The 22,498-nt window shown below is 39.2% G+C and overlaps 1 protein-coding gene across 1 annotated transcript; it reads right to left on the minus strand.

The window, feature by feature from the left end:
• LOC136235800 (vacuolar-sorting protein BRO1) lies at positions 1 to 8,110 on the minus strand. The gene is made up of 8 exons (XM_066025837.1): positions 7,298 to 8,110; positions 5,924 to 6,874; positions 5,561 to 5,650; positions 4,880 to 4,948; positions 3,921 to 4,061; positions 3,625 to 3,673; positions 1,387 to 1,490; positions 1 to 775 (listed from the first exon to the last, which is right to left on the minus strand). Exons 1-8 carry the CDS (start codon positions 7,973 to 7,975, stop codon positions 245 to 247), a joined length of 2,613 nt encoding a protein of 870 aa, XP_065881909.1. The 5' UTR covers positions 7,976 to 8,110; the 3' UTR covers positions 1 to 244.
• Positions 8,111 to 22,498: the final 14,388 nt, after the last annotated feature.

Genomic DNA, 22,498 nt, shown 5'->3' on the forward strand with positions numbered 1-22,498 from the left:
TCACAAAAAAATAGTTATATATTTCACAAATCAATATGCTATATGCATCTCAAATTTTGAACTCATGAATTCACATTAATCATTGATACAACAAGATAATCATCTACTCTCCAAAGGAAATATGTTGCGCAACCAAACGTAAAATCTATAGCTAAATTCAGAAAATGGTTGCAAGAGAAAAGATATGCTAGAGCATAATTATTAAATTATATCACTGAAAATAAAAATGATTGAAACTGTATGATCATTGCTTATAGTAGCCACTTTGATGGGGAGGAGGGTATGGAGAAGGAACAGAGTAAGGAGGTCGAGGAAAGGATCCAGGTTGCTGTCCATGGGCATTGTAGTATGGGCCCCGCCACCCGGGATAGGCAGGTTGTCCATATTCCTGACCAGCCTGTGGCTGTTGCTGAACCTGTTGTGGTGGGTAAGGTGCGCCAGGAGCAGGTGGAGGAATATGGTAAGGAGATGGCTGCTGGGGTGTGTTGTAAGGCGGAGGAGGATGAGAATATCCAGGCATGGGTGGCTGTTCTGGAGGATGATAGTACGATGCTTGGGGGCGAGCATGGGGAACATTTTGCGGATCTGCTGGAGGCTGTGGACTTGATCTTGGAGCTTGGTTCACTGCTGGATAGTTGTAAGCCCCTGAGTTCTTGCGGTCCTGAAAACTCAGTCCTGCCATTTGTCGCTGTACATCTTCAACCATTTCTCGGCATTGTATGTTTCTGGTCATCACGAAATCACTGCACTGCTGTTTCACATTAGTGATTGCATCCTGTTACAAGGAGGTTTGATTTAGTAAGTTATCAATCCTGAATTGAATCCATTGTTCAGAAATATTACTTGCATCACCCATAAATGGAACACTGAAAATATGAATAACACGACACACTGTGTAATAGGATAATAAATTTAACATCATTGCAGCTATGTTGCACGGAAACTCTTCTTTATTAGCGTTTTCACGTTTTGTATCCATTTCCATTTCTCGGTGTCCGTATCCATTTCATTTCCCGTTTCCGTGCAACATAGCATTGCAGTTATCATGAAAAATAAGAAAACCAGCAAATCCACCCTCCTTATTTTTGGGAAAATTCACATTAACCCCTCATTTTTTTCTTATTTTCCAATGTCATCCACAACGTTACAAACCGTAGTTAACACCCCTTTATCTTCGACTTCATTCAATGTTTGTGTTTACAGTTAATGGAGTTTTCAATGTTGAGGGTGAAATAGAAAGATGGTATATTACGATGTCAAGGCCCAAAAAGAAAACATAGCGTTAATGCGAATGTCTTAAAGTTGGGGGTAGATTTCTACCTTAACCCCACATACTCGGTAAGGACAGAAATATAAATTCAAAGTGATATTACAACTACTGTTTACCTGAAGAGTTACATAAAACTTCAATCCTTCATTTATGTTCTCCTTTATTTCTCGATATTTCGCAATAGCAGCTTGTATTTGCTTATAACACTTCTCACGAGATGCTGCAACAAATCAAAGGGGGAAATTTTGTGTTAAAACTGGTGTGTCCTTTAAGACTAAGAATATACAGGTTAAAGCAAAAGAATATATTATTTCGTTTAAAGCCAAATTGAAGACCGTGAGGATAAACTTCTGTCAAAAAGTCAAGTCATAACACAATGTTGTCCGAGCTGAACCATGTACAAGGACTGCAAATATAAAAACTGAAGGTTCACTGTCTGGTTCAACAGTCACCCTTTTGGTTTTCTAATAACTTGACTAAAACAAGAAAATACACTAATATTAGCAATGACTAATCCACAGCTAACAGCAACAATTTTGATATTCAAGTCTGTCATTCATCTACTAAAAGATAGTAGTTTGGCAATCCAAATACTACCAAAACAAAATGGCTCTGACAAACAACTAAACAGAAATAGATTATAATTTGAGAGTTGAACCCCCGCGGTTCAATTGGAAACTGGCAGCTGATGCAAGTTTTTGTCTTATTTTTTGCGTCCTGCATGAACCAACCCAATTTTGGCCATGTATCAGGGTTCAACTGATTCAATCCATTACTTTGTAGATTATGCTCTGAATGGGAAAAATCTAGGGTTTTTTATGTCATTGTTCTGAAAAGGTTAAGGCGGGAAGAAACATGTATTGTCAAAAATAATTAAAGCACCCAATTATCTACCCCAACAATTCACCATTGATTTTCCAAAAGTCAATTCAATTGTAGAGGTTAATTAGTCATATAACTCGAAAACAAGCAATGAAGGAATAGAAAACCAGCTCAAAGCCAAGTTCAAAATATGGAAAAGCATAACAACAGATCACTATGAATTCCATAAATTACTTCTTTTGCCTGTTCTCTATATAACCATTCTACATATTTCATAGAACTAATATCTCCAGCCGCTTCATATGAAAAAATTACTTTGCAATTACTTATGAAGGCGATAGCTTGATACCAGATTTTATTTATTTTAGAAATGTTGGGGTCACTAAAAGATTCTGGTAACACCAAAAGCTCTGTTATGAGACAGCCATGGCCCAGACATAGCTCAATAGGATCATTAGAGTTGAGTTGTTTAGGAAATAACAAAAATAGGATCCCATTTAGATTAGGATGCCTAATTAATTAGTTTCAGCATTATAAAATCCAATTTGGATTTGGATTTCCTTCGCATAGCTTTTTTTTCTTTCTTGGAAGCCTACGGCAACAAATAAGAGATAGAATATCGATCAATCAATCAAGCAACGACTGAAAATCCTAGACTTTGTGTTAACAGGTGAGGTCTCTCTCTATCAGAGTTCTAATTTCTAAATACGAGGTGAGGCCTCTCTCTAATGAGTTCTAAATATTTTTCCTACAAATTAGGTGGATGCAAGAATACCCCCAACACGACTCCAATTCGAGATTCATAACAGCCTCACAAAAATTAAACCAAGACTGTACATAGGCAAACAAAAAAGGGAAAAAGAAAAGAAAATATAAAAATAGGCGGCAAAGATCAGATCACAGTGTTGACTGACACTCAGGACACCTACGTTGAGTTAATAATATAAAACCATTTTACCAAACTGAACAAAAACTAACCCTAAGCATTTAGGTTTAAGTTAATGTAAGATTGATGAGAAGCATCATCACCAAAAACTAGATGCTGAAAGGCTCAGAGAGGTACTTAATTACTTGCTATACTTAAAAGTAAAATCAGACAAAATGACCCATTGGAAGTTTGGAAGCGAATCCACATATCTCCTACAGCAAGGTTCAAATTCATCTGACCTGGTTCTCTCATTTAGATCTCTCACTACTGATATTAGCAGACCCTGACACTCCAACAAGTAACAATTTCAAATATGAAACAAATTAACTTATATGCTGGTAGGAAGTATTTTGAATATGAAACTATAAACACTACCCATGTGTTCTCACACACGATTGCATACTCAAAATAAGGCTGTTTAAGTAAAGCCATAGGCTCGAATTTCTAGTAGATACTTAATCAAGTAACATTACATAGTATGAAAACCCCCAACAACACATATTTAAGCAGAAGAGACATTGTTATATACATGAAGTGAGGGCTCAATAAACATGCCTGCACAAGAAAATCCCTCCTTCTGAGGAAAAAAGAAAACAAAACTTACCTTTGTAATCATCAAGATTGAAGATGCCAGAAAATTCATCATTTTGAGCCTGTAAACAAGGAAGATCTATAAATATAGGAACAGAAAGCGTTTGATGACACAATGATGTTACAAAAGAGCTTCAATAGAAGCAAACTTGATACTACAGGCCCATTCATTTCAAAACATGCAAACAGAGCAGCTGGCAAATAAGGAATCATGAGTACCATTCCAATATAGGTTCTACCCGCTATTCTGATTATAATGATGCCCCAATTCAAGTATATATTTAAAGAACTGTTTAAAGAGTAAACAACCTGAATTTCCAACAACAATTGTTCTTGTGCCACAATATTTTGGGCTATATCTGCACATATTTGATCATATTTTGATATCTCTTTCCTGAAGAGATCTTCATAGGAGCCGGTGGATGTCATCAACTTTGGTAGTATGTCATCCTGAAACCATAATGAGTCCATGACATAAATTCAGCATCATAAAAAGAAAGCAGCAAAGAAACTACCAACATGGTGAAAGCTAAAGCAGCCATTCATACCCATCACAGTGGCAATTTGGTTCAGAGTGCAAAAACAGCAGTATTTGACAAGTATGTTAAAATGATATGCTTTATTATAGCAAACTGACCAAGAAATCATCATGTAAAAGTAAGGAGGTTAAAATACATCATACAAAAATGAGCACATTTGCAGGCTGCAGTACATCAAGAACATCTCAAGAAAATTATGAGCCAACGGCAACGGCTATTATATACTTCCTCCGGTCTTTAATAGATGTTGTTTAAGGTTTTTCACCAAAACCAATAAAATATTGATTAGACTATTAAAATGATTAATTTACCCTCAATATCTCTCTCCTAAAGCTCTACTTTCTATGCAAAAATTCTCTTCTTAAATATTATTATTCCTTAATTAGAATTATTTGCATTAATTACTAACCCTCTCCCTTATCATAAATAAGGGCAAATTTGAGATTTTTTGTTTGTCAAAAGTGCATTGATAATATAAAACGTCAATAAACAAACAAATTGATAATCCTAAGTGAAATCTATTAGAGACCAGAGGGAGTATTCAGTAACACATAATAGAACCAAATAGGTGCAATGATTTCAAACAAGTAGATATACACATTTTCTTAGGGTATTATTGAGCCAGTCAATGAGTAATTAATGATAAATTACTCAGGGAAGGATCCATGTAGTCCAACAAAAGTTGGAGTTCAATTTTCCAAAGGAGAGTAAGTATATACTTGTGCACACCTTTCTTTTCATCTCCTTGAGCATATCCTCAAGACCTGCCCGTTGAGCGCCAAGAATCTCCAATTGCCTCTGCATAGTTCAAAGCATACAGTTTCATTTCATAAAAGCAGTTCGTATCAGAACTAAATTAAGAAATAGAGTTAACTGAGACCAAGTTGCATCTTTAACCAAGTTTACCCTAGGGAACCCATTCACAACAACTACAAATGTTTCACTTTAACATCCTTCTATCAAATCTATTTTAATATAACATATGTTAAAACTAGAATTCCAGTTCAAATTACAAAATCTTTCTGCATATGCTTTTCACCAGCAAATATGCTTCTGCATATGGTGTCAAGAAAATATTTTCAAGAATGAACCAAAAAATGTTAATCTTAAGAGCATCATGTTGTTAGTAAATATCAAGTTCTAAGAAACTATTATATGTTCCTCACTAAGGCATGCATGCACCATTAGATTCTCCAGGGGAAGAACTAGAATCATATGACAGAACAAAGCTTACAACCTTAAAAAGAGCTTTTGCAAAACATGATGCAGGCAAATAAGAAGCATCATGTTTACAATTCCTCCTGTTTCACTTTTGAGAAGCATGGCTATGGAGCAAAAATAATAAAAAAATTCATTCTCCCGGCACAAATCTAAACTCTCACGGAACCTAACAAGGACAGAAGAACATACCAAGCTTTGCTTTAGGGATCCCACTATAGCATCTTCATTGGCATCCAAAGACATTATTGGCCTGGCTAGAGTTGGAAGAGCAGATTCTATCTGATAAAATGAAAAAGCACATAATATCACCACACAGATAGAACTCCAACAAAAAGGGGTATACTGTATACCTTCTAGCAAACTGACCTTTCTCTAATCTAGTAAATTTAAGAAATCAATATGATAATAAATGCATGTAAAACTATTAAGACCACCAAACGTCATACTTTGTTGGCTATAGAAGATGGACCACAAAAGTTAAAACCATAGCACAAGAAAAAAACATTAAGTTGCATATGCTACACGTTGTAGGCAATTGTTCAAGAGACATACCGGGCGCCGATCAAGGATTGACATGAGTGCAGAATAATCCCTCACAGAACGTTCAATTCTGCCATCGCTGTCTGCAGCTTGCTTTAAGTTAGCTGCAAATCTATTTAACCTATCCTGCAAGTTCTTAGTCAAAGTGCTGGATTGAGGCCTAGTCCATCGAGTACCAAATTGACTTCTAAATTGGGCATCTTCTGCTGCTTCTTTCTGCAAAAGCTCCTCCGTCTGAACAAGCAATTCTTGGTTCACCCTTCTCAAATCTTTAAGCTGCTGTAACTCAGCTTCCAAACCAGCTGGGCCCCCACTGATCTGTACTGCTTCTATATCTTCTTTAAGATCTGCTGGAAGTGTTAAATTTCCTTCAAGAGCAAGAATTGAATCTGGAAGGTCCATTTCCTTAAGCCTTACACGTGTTAGCTCACTGCCTTGCTGTAATTTCTCTGCCTGTGACCTAATGATGTCATCAACCATTTCGGTATACCTTGAAAGAGCCTTTGCACTGCTGTCAGGAACAAGACTGGCAAACATCTTCTCCTTGCTCGCATCTAGTACCTCATTCATTGGCATTGGCTTCACCATTGAAAATGCTGGAAGAGGAGGCAAGGAACTTGGGGAAGGAACCCTCATGAGATAAACCCTATCATTTTCCTTCATAGCCCTTTCTAGGTTGCGATTGATATTAGCTTCCAGCTTGGTAATTGCATCAAGAAGCTGCGCTGCAGCCCCCTTTGTATTTTTCTTTGCCTCAGCTAAGGCACTAAGCCCACTCTTCAATCGTGCAATTTCTTCTGCAATTTCTTCTTTCTCATGCAGCTCTAAACCATACCGATAACAAGCTTCACCATAGAATAAGGCTGCCTTCAACTGGACATGAGCTATCCAAGGCTTGTCAAAATGATCCTTAAGAGGTGCAACATTAAGGGCTGCTAAAGCTTCTTCATAGTATAGACCAACCTGCAATCATTTGCATGCCCAAGATGAAAAAATAGAACTTCTAAGTGATAGAGAACACATTGCTAGCCACATTCTGGCCAAAAGTTAGTGATTGAGTCCTATATTATATTGCATTTCTCGCAATAGTGGAATCATAACTGATTTGATCACTTCAACAAAAGGCCTGCTAAATGCATGAAGCTAATATTAAAGCACATTCCAGCAGCTGCAATTACTTATATGACTACATTGTCCCAGCATAAGTGACACAAAGAATCACAATTCAGCTGAAATTTTAATGTATGTGACCTATCCATTAATATGAGAAAACCTAGACTAAAAAAATCCAAAATCCCAAATTTTCAGAATTTCACAACCATCCTCCACGATCAATCTAAAAGATGCAATTTGCTGATCGTAAAGTTTTTGTTCTCAAGTACTAACCTGCCTCGCAATCTTGGCGCAAACCCCTGGAGTACTCCCTTTGGCAATGGTATTCTCGAAAACACATTCTTGAGCTTGAGCCAGCATCAGCCGCTCCAGCATACCCGCGCACTCCACCGACACATCAACGGTGGTGCTGGACCCCATGGAAGCCTTGGTGGCCACATTATCCCTCAGAAAAGAAAACGCCCCAGCAGCAGCAATGAAGGCATGGATAGCCTGGCGTCTACCCTCCACGGTGGCCCGATCAAAGGAAAGGCCAATCTGACTGTACACAGCCCCCAAATTAAAAAGCACCGCGGCCTTCTCCAAGTGGATATTCTGCTGGGAAGCCTTCTGCTTCTGCTTAAAAGCGTCGTACCATACAAAATTCACCGAATTGATGTGATCTTTATCAGGAGAAATTGGGAAGCGAGTCTCGACCAAGCACAGGGCTTTAAAGTAATTCTGGAGAAGGTCACGGCGGGTGGTTGGGGAAGGATCGGATTGGCGTTCAAGGTCGGAGCGGTACTCCTTGAGGGTCTGGAGGTCATCTTCCAGATTCTGGGCCTCGCGTTCGGAGTAGTACATGGCGATGTAGTTGCGGAGTGGGCGGTAAAGCTCAAGAGAAGTGGTCTTCTTCTCGTAGATAGCTAGCATGATATTGGTAGTGGCCGCGGCAGAGGATTGGGCGGCCATGGCCGGAGAATTCAAGATTCAAGATTCAAGCAAAAATATTGACGAAGCTTTGATGACTGACTGAGCGACTCTGTATCCAATTTTCGTTTAATAAAGCTTTTGATATTTTTCTTCCTACCTAAGGAAAATGAACGTATTGTTTTGTTAGTTATAAATATCATTTTATATTTTATATTTTCTATAATATAACATGCTTTGTATGCATTTAAATAATTTGAATTTCTCTAAAATAAAAATTAAATCAAAAGTCATACTTTTTTTCTCAAAGACAATCAAGAGTCTACTCATTCCCTTAGTTTACACCTTCCTCGACAATGGACCAAAATATCATATAATAATACTATTAATTTTGTAGAGAAAAAAAAATGTAATTTAGAAGGTGAAAATCCAATTTAGGACCTTGCTTAAGCTTAAATTTCAAATGAATTGATTTAGTTTTAATATATCCCCATAGTTACACTTTGTGGAGTTAGCAAAATAATAAGGAAGGTAGACTGAATAGTAGCAAATTCACTTGATTCGATTGACTTGCATCGAAAACAATCATTAAAAACACTCTGACAATTAAGTTAGAAGTGGAAAGATTAATAAAATATTAAATGATAAAGAGAGAAAGAAAAAAAAAAGATCATTTGGAAGGGTGTTATCGTGACCTTTTTTATAGATTTGTCTTCAGGGCAATAAGTGTTAGCTAGCTGAAGGAACCAGAACGACTAGACTTGTCCATTTCTATGGCCTTTGAGATAGGCATTCTACATGTGGAGGCATACAATGACTTTTTGTAAGATAGCTCTGGTTATGGGCCTTATGTGGATGTTGGATAGGCTTTAGGTTCATATGTCGCATCAATGAGTCCCTCCTCCTTCAATTAATGAGACATTTCATGCTACCCATCAAGTCGGGTCATTTGAGCGGATAGGATGGGAGTAACGACCTGTAAGAGTACGTGAGCCTATAGGACTTCCATGCTGGTATTAGGGACTGATAGACAAGTGTCTGCGTCTATAAGTTATTCGAAAAGGCAGGTTTTGTATTTGATAACACGTCTATGTTTTTTTTATGAGTATTAATTTCAGGCGGCATCACTAATAAATGTAATGACTGGTCTGACTGTTGGACTTCCCAATGTCTAGTATAAATAGCCTTTATTGGTGTTATTAAAGACATTTTCGTATTCTAAAATTCCTAGAATTCTCTTTCGATTCTCTACCCCTTCTATATCGCCCATGGTACTCCTATATTTTGAAAGGGATGCGCCCAAAACTTGGGAGGCAGGAGAACGTAGTTCTAATTACGAGTGCTTTATCTTGCTGCCAAATTATGAGGTTGGTCCTTTCACCCCTTTCGGACTTTATCGCTTTTTTCCTTCCTACTACTCGCTTTCTTGTGTATCTTTTGGCTTTCTTGGGGGATGTTGTTATGAAAAAAAAAATGATGATTAAAACAAAAACTATGAAAACAATTTGCATTTAATTTTTAATATGTTTTTCATTTTTTGTTACAATAAGGAGCTAAAGCCCCAGGGATAAAAATAAAAGGCACATGAAAAGAAAAAAGTACTACGTTCTAATCAGTCAAGGCAAATTAGAACCACTCGAATCAGCTAATAGCAACACACGGATGCCTGTAGGAGGCACATGACAGTCGTGATAGCCCAAGGACAATTGTTCTACGAAGTTGGCCATCCAGTCCGCTACGGTTTCATTCTCGATCAGTGTGGACCACATGTACTTCCCATTCCTTATAAATGAACTATCTGCACTTAGCCAAAAGCCAATCAAACCTATACCGAGAGTTATAGCCATTAGTAACCAGACGAACAATAAGTTGAGAATCTAACTACATTACAAACCCTTCGAAACCCCTATCCTAAGCTAGCTTTAAACCAGAGTAGACCTGTCCACGGGTCCGGGTACCCGCCCGGCCCGCCCAGGCCCGTGTCCCTTGGGCCGGGCTTGGACAATGAAATTTACTCTTAGATCCAGCCCGGCCCAAGCCCGCCTATTTTTTGAGCGGGCTTGGGACATCTAAAAATATCACGGGCCGGCCCAGCCCGGCCCGCCTTATTAATATTAATTAAAAAATTTATATATTTATAATTAAATATTTATTTTAAGTATAAATTTGATTTTTTATAATTGCAAATTATGTATATTTTTTTTAGGTGGGCTTATATGGGTTGGGCTTGGGATTTGATTTTTAGGCCCGAGTCCAGCCCGGCCCGAGCCCGCCTAAATTAATACTGGGCTGGGCTGGGCTAGGCTTGGGACGAGCACTTTTACACAAAAGCCCGCCAGGCCCGGCCCGAACCCGGCCCAGCCCGGTCCATGGACAGGTCTAAACCAGAGTAAAGGCTAGGGGTGTTCAAAAACTGAACCGGACTGAAATAACCGACCGAACCGATGAATTTTGGTTTTTTTGGTTCAGTTTTTGGTCTATTAGGTTCGGTTTCAGTTTTATTTTTATAATATTTCGGTCGGTTCGGTTTTTAAATCAAAATTACCGAATTAACCGAATACACCGAAATAAATTAAATATAATTAGAAATTAGATTTATTATATAATTAGTGTATGTCATTTATTGTTCTAAGTTATATTTGATTTAGAATTATATTATTAGAATCTTTGTTAAGCATGATAGTTTTTGGATTGCTTGTAACTAATTGTATTATTGGTCTATTTAATGCTTGTCTACCAATTTAGTACAATTATACACTAATTCATATTTGGAATTAAGATTGATTTCATTTCTATATAAAATTTCTATGTTTTTTTCTTTCTATTCTTTTTTTTTTTTCTTTCAATCCAAAAAGAAAAATAAAAATAAAAATTGTTGTATATATAAGTAAATACCCAACAACATCATTAACGATGTAATATTAACCTTACACAAAAATAATTGTTAATGAAATTTTTTAATATAAGAAAACCGAATAACCGAACCGAACCAACTGAAATAATTCGGTCGGTTCGTTTCGATTATTTATTATTATTTGGTTAGGTTCGGTTTTTATTTTTGAGGCTATTTGGTTTTTTGTTATTTCGGTTCGGTTCGGTTTTCAGACCGATGAACACCCCTAGTAAAGGCCACATAACTCCTCTAGAACTGAAGAGTATGTTGAAACACCTTTCCACATGATTTTGATTTGACAAAATTATTTAAGTAATTAATAGAAAAAATATTCTAACACATTAAAATTAAATGCTTTGATTTATTCATACTAATGTGTTTGTTCAATGTTGAGTTTATTGATGTATAAGACATTAAGATTAAAAATCCAAAAGCCCATAAGTGGAAGTCAAGCCCAAGTCAACACATCAAGACCTCACGGCCCAAGATTTCAAAACACGGTCGTTTTGTACAAAGCACAAGCTCAACTTGAAGAAGGATCGAGAAGCCTTCTCTCAATTGCTTCAAGATGAAGCTGTTGAGTGGAACGACAAGAAGTACAAGACAACGGCAGACAAGAACCAACTTCTAGACAAAGTATTTCTACTTTGGGTAAAGTTCAGAAGGCGCAGGAAGCTGTCTGGAAGACTTTGTCAAATATGTCGAAACATTCTGTTTACCGGACGAAAAGCTGCCGAGCACTGCCGTGGACAGAAGATGCAAGAATCTCATTGGCCAATGACACTGAGCACGTACTGAGTGACAACGACAGGAAGCCGTTTCCCTCCAACGGTTATTTCGAAATTCGAAATTACCGGTGCTTCAAGTGTCACTATATAAATGCCTCTCATTTGCTTCATTCTATGCAGATCTTCAATTAGCCGAAACGCTGTCCAAATTCATATTTGAAGTTCTGTGAGAAAAGCAAAGCAAAAACCTTACACCAATTTCCAATTATTGTGTAAAAGTCTAGAGTGATTTTCAATCATCTAAAGTGTCTTAGCAACTGTTGTTTAGGACAAACACTTTATCATTTCTAGAAGAATAGAAAGGAGAGGCTGAGTACTCGGTTATAGTACTCAGCGGTAGATATAGGAGTGAGTAGAGGTATAGAGAAAGGTACTCTTGTATACTCAGCTTCTATTGTAAAAGGTTTTGTGCTCTACCTTTAAAGAGCTCAGTAGAGAATTCAAAAAGCTCGGACGAGTTCCGGGGACTGGACGTAGGCGGAGAGGCCGAACCAGGATATGTCTGCTGAGTAACATATTTCTAACCCTTAAACTCCTTTATATATTGCTTGCTATAAAACTGACTAAGTAACAAACTCACGCTGAGTTGAGTGCACTAAGAAGCTGAGTTCAGGAATAGACTCTAAGTGCTATCTCCTGACTCAAGGAAAGAAACAGACTCAGTCACGAGTTGACTAAGCTTGTGTCTTAAAATTACTTAGCGCCGCTGTGTAAACCTTTTCTCAAGAAAAGAAGTCAGCCTAAACGGACAAAATTTTAAATAGTTCCTATCCCCCCCCCTTGGAACTAAACTTGTCACGTTATAAGGGACTAACAAGTGGTATCAGAGCCTAACAGCTCACTGAGCAAGATATAACTATCTTGAGCTGATCCCCACTATGGCTGAGAACAGCACTCGTTTCTTCCCAGGAAATCAGACAACTCAGATTTTACCTGAGGGACTGTCCATTACTCGGCCTCCTCTGTTCTTCGGGTCTAACTATACCTTTTGGAAGAACAGAATGAAAAATTTCATTCAGGCAACAAATATGAGTGCATGGCTTTCTATAGTCCAAGGCCCATTTGTTCCTGTTGAAACTATTGACGGCCAAACGGTTGTTAAAGCTGAGACTAAATGGACTGAGGATGATCTCAAGAAGCTACAAAATCATGCTTCGGCTATAAACATGCTTCACTGTGCGTTAGATGCTGCAGAGTACAATAAAATTTCAGGTTGTGAGTCAGCACAAGAGATCTAGAAGAAACTGGAGGTCACCTACGAAGGAACCAACAAAGTTAAAGAGTCCAAGGTGAACCAGCATATGAGGTTGTACGAGCTGTTTGAAATGAATGATGATGAAGGAATCTCTGAGATGAACGCAAGGTTCACAAACATTATCAACGAGCTCAAGAGACTTGGCAAGATCTTTACTGAGGAAGAGCAAGTCAAGAAGATACTGAGGAGTCTTCCTAAAAGCTGGCAAGCCAAGAAAACTGTTGTTGAGGAAGCTCAAGATTTAACCACCTACAAGTATGATGAACTCATTGGCTCGCTGCTGACCCATGAGATCTCAATGAAGAACTTCGAGGTGAAGGAGAAGTCTGAAGATAAGAAGCAAAAGTCTCTTGTCATGAAAGCTGACTCCACTGATGGGAGCTCAACAGATGATGAAGAAATGGCAATGTTCACTAGAAAGATGAAAAGGCTGTTCAGAAAGAATGATAAATATTCCAAGAAGCCTTACAAGAAGTTTGATAAGTACAAAGCTGAGTCAAGCGATAGCAAGTACAAGAAGGACAACTCAAAGCCCATTACATGCTTTGAATGTCATCAAACTGGCCATATCAAATCAAGCTGTCCTACCTTGAGGAAGGAAATGAAGAACGGCAAGAAGGCAATGGTGGCAACCTGGAGTGATAGTGATGAGTCATCATCATCAGGAGACAATGCCACTGAGTCAGCAAAGATCTGTTTCATGGCAGATGATCTTGCTGAGCCTTGTGTTTCTGAGCATACTGACCCCTCTGTTGCATCTGACGATGAGGCACACTCAACTGAGGTAATATCACTGCCCTTGCTCAGAAATGAAATGATAAATGCCATGAGTGACCTCTACACACTTGTCAAAAAGTGTAACAAGAAGGTTAGAGCACTCAGCAGGCGATGTGATGAGATTGAAGAGGTCAAACTGAGTGACCTTCGATATCTTCTCCAAGACAACTCAACTTTGCATAGTAACGTAGAAATTATGCAAAAGTTTGTCTCCGAGGTCCAATCAGATTCTAAGAAACTGAAAAAGGATGTCACATCTATTCAGAACCAACTCAAGGTTCCGAATAAAAGAAATATTCCTCTGAACACTCAGTACCGAAGTACTAGTCAGCAGAGATGGAATCCTCAACGGAATGTTTAGTGTGACTTCTGTGGGAAGAAAGGACACACCATAAAGGTGTGCTGGCACGCTCAGCACTAGGGTGCTGACCAGTCAGTGAGATATCCTAAACGGAAGGTCAGCTGTGACTTCTGTGGGAAAAATGGACACACTGTCCAAGTGTGTCGTCATAAAATGAAATATGATGCTTTACCTGCTGAGCCTAACAAACAAGGACCCAAAAAGAATTGGGTACCTAAAAGTAACTAGCTATATTGCAGGTAAGCCTGAGGTGTGCTGAGAAGTCAAAGATGTGGTACATTGACAGCGCATGCTGGAGGCATATGACTGGTGATGAAACTTAGTTCATCACATTTGTGCGTAAATGAGGTGGAAGTGTAAGTTTTGGAGACAACAAAAAGGGTAAGATAGTAGGGTCAGGAACCGTTGGTGGTAATCCTACTATTGAGTCAGTCTCCCTAGTCAGCGGACTCAAATATAACTTACTCAGCGTAGCTCAGCTATGTGACAATGGGAGAAAAGTTATATTTGATGACACTGGATGTAAAATATTCGAGGGTAAAACAAATGAGTTGATTTTAACTGCCCCTCGTATTGATAATGTCTTTATGCTGAACTTAGAAAAGAAGTTTTCAAAAACTGTATGCTTAGTGTCAAAGGAAGAAAATTCCTGGCTATGGCACATGAGACTTGGTCATGTAAGCATGGACCTCCTGGCCAAATTAGCAAGAAAGCAATTAGTTGAGGGACTGCCAGAACTTAAGTTTGAAAAAGATCAATTATGTCACGCTTGTCAAGTTGGAAAACAAACCAAACAATCTTTTCATAGTAAAAACATTGTCTCAACTAAGCGTCCATTAGAGTTGCTACACTTGGATCTCTTCGGTCCAGTCCAGCCGCTGAGCTTGGGTGGTAGAAGATTTTTCTTGGTCATTGTAGACGACTTTTCTCAGTACACTTGGATCATCTTACTGAGTAGCAAGGATGAAACCTTTGAGACATTTTCAACTCTAGTAAGAAAACTTGAAAATGATAAAGACCTTAAGTTAGCTCACATCCGAAGTAATAATGGTGAAGAATTCAAGAACCAACAGTTTGTTGAATTCTGTGAAGCCAACGACATTGACCATAATTTTTCTGCTCCTAGAACGCCTCAACAAAATGGGGTTGTTGAAAGGAAAAACAGAACCTTGGTTGAAATAGCCAGGACAATGCTAAGTGAGCATAGGCTTTCAAAGTACTTTTGGGGAGAAGCTGTCAACACAGCATGCTACATACTTAATATGGCTCTAGTTAGACCCATATTAAAAAAGACTCCCTACGAACTTTGGAAAGGACGAAAGCCCAACATTGGATACTTTCATGCCTTTGGTTGTAAATGTTTTATTTTAAATACCAAAGACAGCCTAGCTAAGTTTGACTCAAAAGCTGATGAAGCTATCTTTTTAGGCTACTCAACAATCAGTAAAGCATACAGAGTTTTCAATAAACGAACTCAGGTCTTAGAAGAGTCAGTACACGTTGAGTTCGATGAAACTAACCCTGCAGGAAAAGATAAGCAGCTGACTGAGGATGATCCATACTCAGCACCCGCTGACCAAGAAACAACCGCTGAGTCACTACCTCAAGGGCTGACCAAAGGTAAAAGCGAAACTCAAATTGTTTTCACTGACCAATCTACACATGCAGAGATTGTTGAAACACAGCCAGCTCAAGACATCAATCTTCCAAAAGAGATCAGAATACCAAGAGGACACTCAGAAAGTGCCATTCTTGATGCTGCTGAAAAAACCCTGATGACAAGAAATCAACTCAGGAGATACCTCAGCAACGTAGCATTCGTCTCAATTCAGGAACCAAAGAACTTCACTGAGGCTGAGTATGATGAGTTTTGGATGAATGCAATGCAAGAAGAACTTGATCAGTTCAGAAGAAATGAAGTATGGGACTTAGTGCCAAAACCAAAAAGCCAGAAGACCATAGGAACAAGATGGGTCTTTCGCAACAAGATGGATGAACAAGGGAACGTGGTCAGGAACAAAGCAAGACTTGTAGCTCAGGGCTACAGTCAGCAAGAAAGTATTGACTACGGTGAGACCTTCGCCCCAGTGGCAAGGCTAGAGGCTATAAGAATTTTATGTGCTTATGCAAGTTATATGAATTTTAAACTGTTTCAAATGGATGTTAAGAGTGCATTCCTTAATGGAGTTATAAACGAGGAAGTCTATGTTAATCAGCCTCCAGGGTTTGAGGATCCCAAGTTCCCAAACCACGTTTATAAACTCAAAAAGGCTCTGTATGGTCTCAAGCAAGCACCACGTGCTTGGTATGAGAGGCTGACCAGTTTCCTGCTGACTATAAATTATGTCAGAGGTAAATCTGATACAACCTTATTCATTAAGAGAAAGGGTAAAGATACCATATTGGCTCAGATATATGTTGATGACATTATTTTTGGTGCCAGTAACGAGTCAATGTGCAAGGAATTTAGTAAGCAGATGCAGACTGAGTTTGAAATGTCAATGATGGGAGAACTCACCTTCTTCCTTGGACTTCAAATCAAACAAGGGAAAAATGGCATCTTCATCAGTCAAACTAAGTATGCTAAGGAGATATTGAAGAAGTATGAACTTGAAAATTGCAAGCCAATATCTACCCCTATGGGCACTGACACTATCCTCTGCGCTGACGAAAGTGGTAAGTCAGTAGACAGCAGATTGTACCGAGGTATGATTGGTTCTCTACTTTACTTGACTGCTAGTAGGCCGAACATTCAGTTCTCAGTATGTTATTGTGCTAGATATCAATCTAACCCTAAGGAATCTCATTACATAGCTGTAAAAAGAATCCTTAGATATTTGCAAGGCTCAGTGAATGCAGGTATGTGGTATCCCAATACTCATGATTTCACACTCATTGGATACACTGACGCTGACTACGGACAAGACAAGCTTGAACGAAAAAGCGCCTCAGGAGGTTGCCACTTCCTTGGAAGCTGTCTTGTGTCCTGGTTCAGCAAGAAGCAGGCGTCAGTAGCCCTGTCAACCACTGAAGCTGAGTACATTGATGCTGGAAGCTGTGTTGCTCAAGTCCTATGGATTAAGCAACAGCTTGAAGATTATGGCGTTCAGACTAAAACAATTGAAGTCAAATGTGACAACAAGAGTGCCATTGACTTATCAAAGAACCCAATCCAGCACAGTAGGATGAAGCATGTCAGCATACGACATCACTTCATCAGAGATCATGTACTCAAGAAAGAGATCAAGCTGACCTATGTCCCAACGGATGAGCAGCTTGCTGATATATTCACAAAGCCACTGGTTCGTGAGCTATTCAACATACTTAGAGAAGCCATTGGTATGTTTAATCCTCTTCAATAAATTCCAAGTATAATATGTGATATATGCATGCTGAGTGAATTACCATGCTGAATGATTTATGCTAAATCAATAACTATCACATGCTGAGTAGATATACATGCTGAGTGTTTATAAGCATAAGAATTATTCCTTTGCGTAACACTGACTACTCAGAACTTTAAACGTTTGAAATCCTTAATACTGAGTAAAGATCCGTTGCAAAATTTAATGCATAACACGCGAATTAAATAGCCACCTAGGATGATGTAAGCGCGATGATTAGAAAACACATGCGCCGAATGTGTCATAAATGCCAGAATATTTGTCGATTGAGTATCTCGAGGTCAAACGGCCACCTCAACGCTTAGGATCAATTCGACACTTCTATAAATAGTGGATAATTTTCCACTTTTATCTCTTTACGCTTAGAAAATTCTGGTATTCAAATACTCTTCTCTAAAATCTCCCAAACTTCTCAAACTTCTCTAAGAATCATGTCAAAAGATTCTCAGAATGTCTCCGGTGCCGGTTACACCGTTAATCGCTCTGATGAAAATCCTAAATTCCCTGCTCAGCAGGAACATAGAGAGACTCCCACTAAGTCTCAAGGACCAAGTTAGCGTGACCATTCAAAGGTCACTACCCCAAGAACGAAAGCCCAGGCTGACCAAACCGCCTCTTCGAGAGGAAAGCAAAAGCAAGATAAGGCGAAGAAACCAGTTGAACGCACCTACTCTAAGGTTTACGAAAGTGTGAGGGGGTATAAGGTTGACCACTCTAGATGGTTTTCAAAGGGTTTTGTGGAAGCTGAACAACCCTTCTGTGAGTGGATCAAGAACAACGGCTGGACAAAGTTGTTCTCAGTTCGCGAACATACCTATCCTGAGTTAGTGAAGGAATTCTACGCTAACCTAAAAGTTGCGGATGATAATCGGGACTACATGGTCACCCAGGTTCGAGGGAAGGATATCTTCATCAACCCCGCTTGTCTTGCCTCACTACTCAAGCTGAAAAACGAAGGAGCAATACTTCGTAAATCTGGTGACCAAGATAAAACCAACTACTCCGTTGAGTTCTGCAAACCTCCTGGTCATGTAGGGGAAATTTCAAGTACCTCCATGGGTCAGCATCAGAAGATGGCCCACTACATACTGACCAATTTCATCTTTCCCAAGATCAACTGCACCAACTCAGCGACAAACTTTGAGCAGTGCTTCATCTGGCACATGCTGACCTACACGCCGATAAACATGCCTGTCTTCATAATCGGTGGGTTTCAAAGAAGCACTGGAACCCTTAGGTTAGGCTCCATAATTACCAGAATCCTCAAAGATCACAAGGTGAGCCTGGTTGAGGAAATCCACACAATAGGAACAGAGATAACTGCAGCTGCACTATTTGGTCTATTCTACGATCAACATATTGTGCCCAAGAAAGGGAAAGGGGCTGCTGTTCAGGAAACTGATGGGATGCAGACCCATAAAGGAAAGAAGGAAAGAAAGAGGAAAGCTGTTCAAAGCCCCTCTAGAGACGTTGTTTCTCCACCAAAGAAGCTTAAATTTGTGTCCAGAGGAACAAAGCCTCAAATTCAACAAGGTCAGGATGGACCTAGGTCAGCGGAAAACCTCAAGAGGCAAGCTGAGCCTGAGGTAGAAGAGAATGAGGACAATGATGAGCAACCATTGAGGAAGAAGAAGAAGAGGATCACTTCTGAGTTAAGTCCTATCAACGTTGCACCGCTAGGAGTTGTCATTTCTGAAGACTCTCATTATGTGCGAAGTCTTGGCGTTGATATTGACCAACCACAAGATGAACAAGAGGAAGAAGAACTGGGTGGTCAGTTTGACAATGAGGAGACAGAAAATGTTGAGGAACATGAGTCAGACACTGACCAATATGATACAACCTATACTGAGCAGGTTGAAGAAGAAGAAGAAGCTGAGAAAACAGAAAAGGAACACAATGTTCTAAGGGAAGCTTCACTTGCTGACTCTATTAACTCTATTGAGTCTATTCCTGCTGACTCTCCTCCAAAGACCAAGAAATTGAGGAGACTTAAGAAGAAGGCACATCGATCCCCAGTCATTGACCTAATGAGTGACTCGCCTCTGAGGGATGAAATCACTGACCTATCTGATGTGCATATAGGTTCTTCTCTAACCCTATTGAGTCTCCACCAGAGCAACAAGAAAATCAAGCCTCTGTTTCTCAGCCTAAGGAACATGCCGACTTAATTGCTTCCCCAAGCCAAGATGATGCCGAGCAAGTGCTCGAAGATCCTGCAACTCAACATGTTGAGCAAGCTAAGGAATTACCTGCTCAGGTTAACACTGAACTTCCTCAACTTCCAAAATCTAGTCAGCTTCAGCCTGACTCTGAGCAAGTAACACATTCTGCCGATCATCCTCTTCCATAAATTCAAGTGCAGAATACAATCCAGTCAGTGTCTACTGGAAATCTTAACTCAAGACCAGCCGCTGATCATGCTGGCACTTCTAATATTGAGCAGAACCAAACACCGCCTCCATTCGGTTCTACTTCTTTTCCGGCATCTGGGCCAATAAATGATGGATCCTTCAGTTATCTTACTGCCTCTGAGTCTGGTCGAAGAATCATTGAATCAGCTCAAGCTCTCCTCCAGGACCTCCATCAAACAAGTACCGATGCCGCTGGGTCAGTTCCTGTTGAGCCAACTCAGCTTTCGTTTGTCACTCAGCTTCTTACAGAGATCAAAGGTCCGAAGGACCGTCTGAGTGTCATAACTTCATTACAGTCTCAACAGCCCAGGCAGGAATCAAAAACGAAGCTGGCCAAACTCCAGCTGACCATGGTTAATCACATGAACTCTCTACAGGGTCAACTTCATCAATTGTCAGCTGCAAACACAATGTATGCAACTTCTGCCGAAGTTCATGAACTCTTCAACCAGCTTCACACTGAGCAAGAGAAAACCAATCACCAACTCTCTTCCTCCTCCCAATGCTCCATTGAGAAAATTAGTGAGGCTGTACGTTTGCTGAACTTAAGCAAGGAAGAGATGGAAACTGACCAGCTTAAGACGAACGAAATCCTGAAGTACTCTCGAGTCACTTTCAACCACGTGCGCCACTCAAATGCTCAACGTCAGTATTTTGACACGTCCTTACTGAAGATGTTTCATCAAGCATTTGTCATGCTTACTGACAGTATACACTGGGTTGGAAAGTCTCAAGCATATATTCTGAGTATGCTGAGTGCCGCATCTATCAGGATTCCACGTGCTATTTTGGATGATGGTGTTCCAATTTTTGACGGCATAAATGAAAGCACAAGAAAGCTAAAGGCATTCTCTAAACGCGTAACTCAAGCTGCCATTGAAGACACCTTCATTCCTCCTCCTGCTAATGGTGGCAAAACGGGGGAGAAAGAACAAGCTCAAAGAACTCATCAATCAGAGGAAGCTTCAAGAAGTCAGAAAAAATACAAGGGAAAGGGTAAAGCTAAAGAGCATGAAGACCAACTTAACTATAAGAAGAAATAGCTTGACTAGGATTGACTAGATTCAATTTTGTTAAAACTTGTAGTCTTTCCCTTATGTATTTTTGTGCTGGCCCTGAATACAAAACTATGCATGCATCTATCCTTTCAAATTTGACAAATCTTATGTGATGCTTACTTATGTTTTGTGCTGAATAGTTAACGCATCTTCATTAAATCAACTGTGCTACTTGCCTACATTGCTTTATGATTGTATGCTGTGTTGATCAATATGTTGACTTATTTTATATGTCTTCTTAAACTCATTGAACAAAGAAATACTCAGCGCTCTCTGATATCTAAATCTTCCGCATAAACTGAGTTAAAAAGAATATGATTTATAAGCTGACCTATTTCTGAAAACTGACCTTAGACTTACTTAATTAAACCTTGAAATGTTTAAAGTAAAACTAAGTCAGTGGCTCAACCCTTACGGGGGAGTATCCTGAGTAATATAAGGTCAACTATCATGGGGGAGCTCAACACTGAGTTCTTCAACTGAATATTTTTGCCAACATCAAAATGGGGGAGTTTGTTGAAACACCTTTCCACATGATTTTGATTTGACAAAATTATTTAAGTAATTAATAAAAAAAATATTCTAACACATTAAATTTAAATGCTTTGATTTATTCATACTAATGTGTTTGTTCAATGTTGAGTTTATTGATTTATAAGACATTAAGATTAAAAATCCAAAAGCCCATAAGTGGAAGTCAAGCCCAAGTCAACACATCAAGACCTCACGGCCCAAGATTTCAAAACACGGTCGTTTTGTACAAAGCACAAGCTCAGCTTGAAGAAGGATCGAGAAGCCTTCTCTCAATTGCTTCAAGATGAAGCTGCTGAGTGGAACGACAAGAAGTACAAGACAGCGGCAGACAAGAACCAACTTCTAGACAAAGTATTTCTACTTTGGGTAAAGTTCAGAAGGCGCAGGAAGCTGTCTGGAAGACTTTGCCAAATATGTCGAAATATTTTGTTTACTGGACGAAAAGCTGCCGAGCACTGCCGTGGACAGAAGATGCAAGAATCTCATTGGCCAACGACACTGAGCACGTACTGAGTGACAATGACAGGAAGCCGTTTCCCTCCAATGGTTATTTCGAAATTCGAAATTACCGGTGCCTCAAGTGTCACTATATAAAGGCCTCTCATTTGCTTCATTCTATGTAGATCTTCAATTAGCCGAAACGCTGTCCAAATTCATACTTGAAGTTCTGTGAGAAAAGCAAAGCAAAAACCTTACACCAATTTCCAATTATTGTGTAAAGGTCTAGAGTGATTTTCAATCATCTAAAGTGTCTTAGCAACTGTTGTTTAGGACAAACACTTTATCATTTCTAGAAGAATAGAAAGGAGAGGCTGAGTACTCGGTTATATTACTCAGCGGTAGATATAGGAATGAGTAGAGGTATAGAGGAAGGTATTCTTGTATACTCAGCTTCTATTGTAAAAGTTTCGTGCTCTACCTTTAAAGAGCTCAGTAGAGAATTCAAAAAGCTCGGACGAGTTCCGGGGACTGGACGTAGGCGGAGAGGCCGAACCAGGATATGTCTGCTGAGTAACATATTTCTAACCCTTAAACTCCTTTATATATTGCTTGCTATAAAACTGACTAAGTAACGAACTCA

This window comes from Euphorbia lathyris, chromosome 1 (assembly GCF_963576675.1).
Source record: "Euphorbia lathyris chromosome 1, ddEupLath1.1, whole genome shotgun sequence".
Taxonomy (NCBI): Eukaryota; Viridiplantae; Streptophyta; class Magnoliopsida; order Malpighiales; family Euphorbiaceae; genus Euphorbia; species Euphorbia lathyris.

Bases quoted from the DNA above. Each gene is read 5' to 3' on its own strand.
- LOC136235800 (XM_066025837.1), bottom strand. From the start codon at position 7,975: ATGGCCGCCCAATCCTCTGCCGCGGCCACTACCAATATCATGCTAGCT. The intron at 5,651-5,923 runs GTATGTCTCTTG...TCATTTTATCAG, and splicing joins CAATCCTTGATCGGCGCCCG to ATAGAATCTGCTCTTCCAAC. The intron at 4,949-5,560 runs GTATGTTCTTCT...TGAACTATGCAG, and splicing joins GATCCCTAAAGCAAAGCTTG to AGGCAATTGGAGATTCTTGG.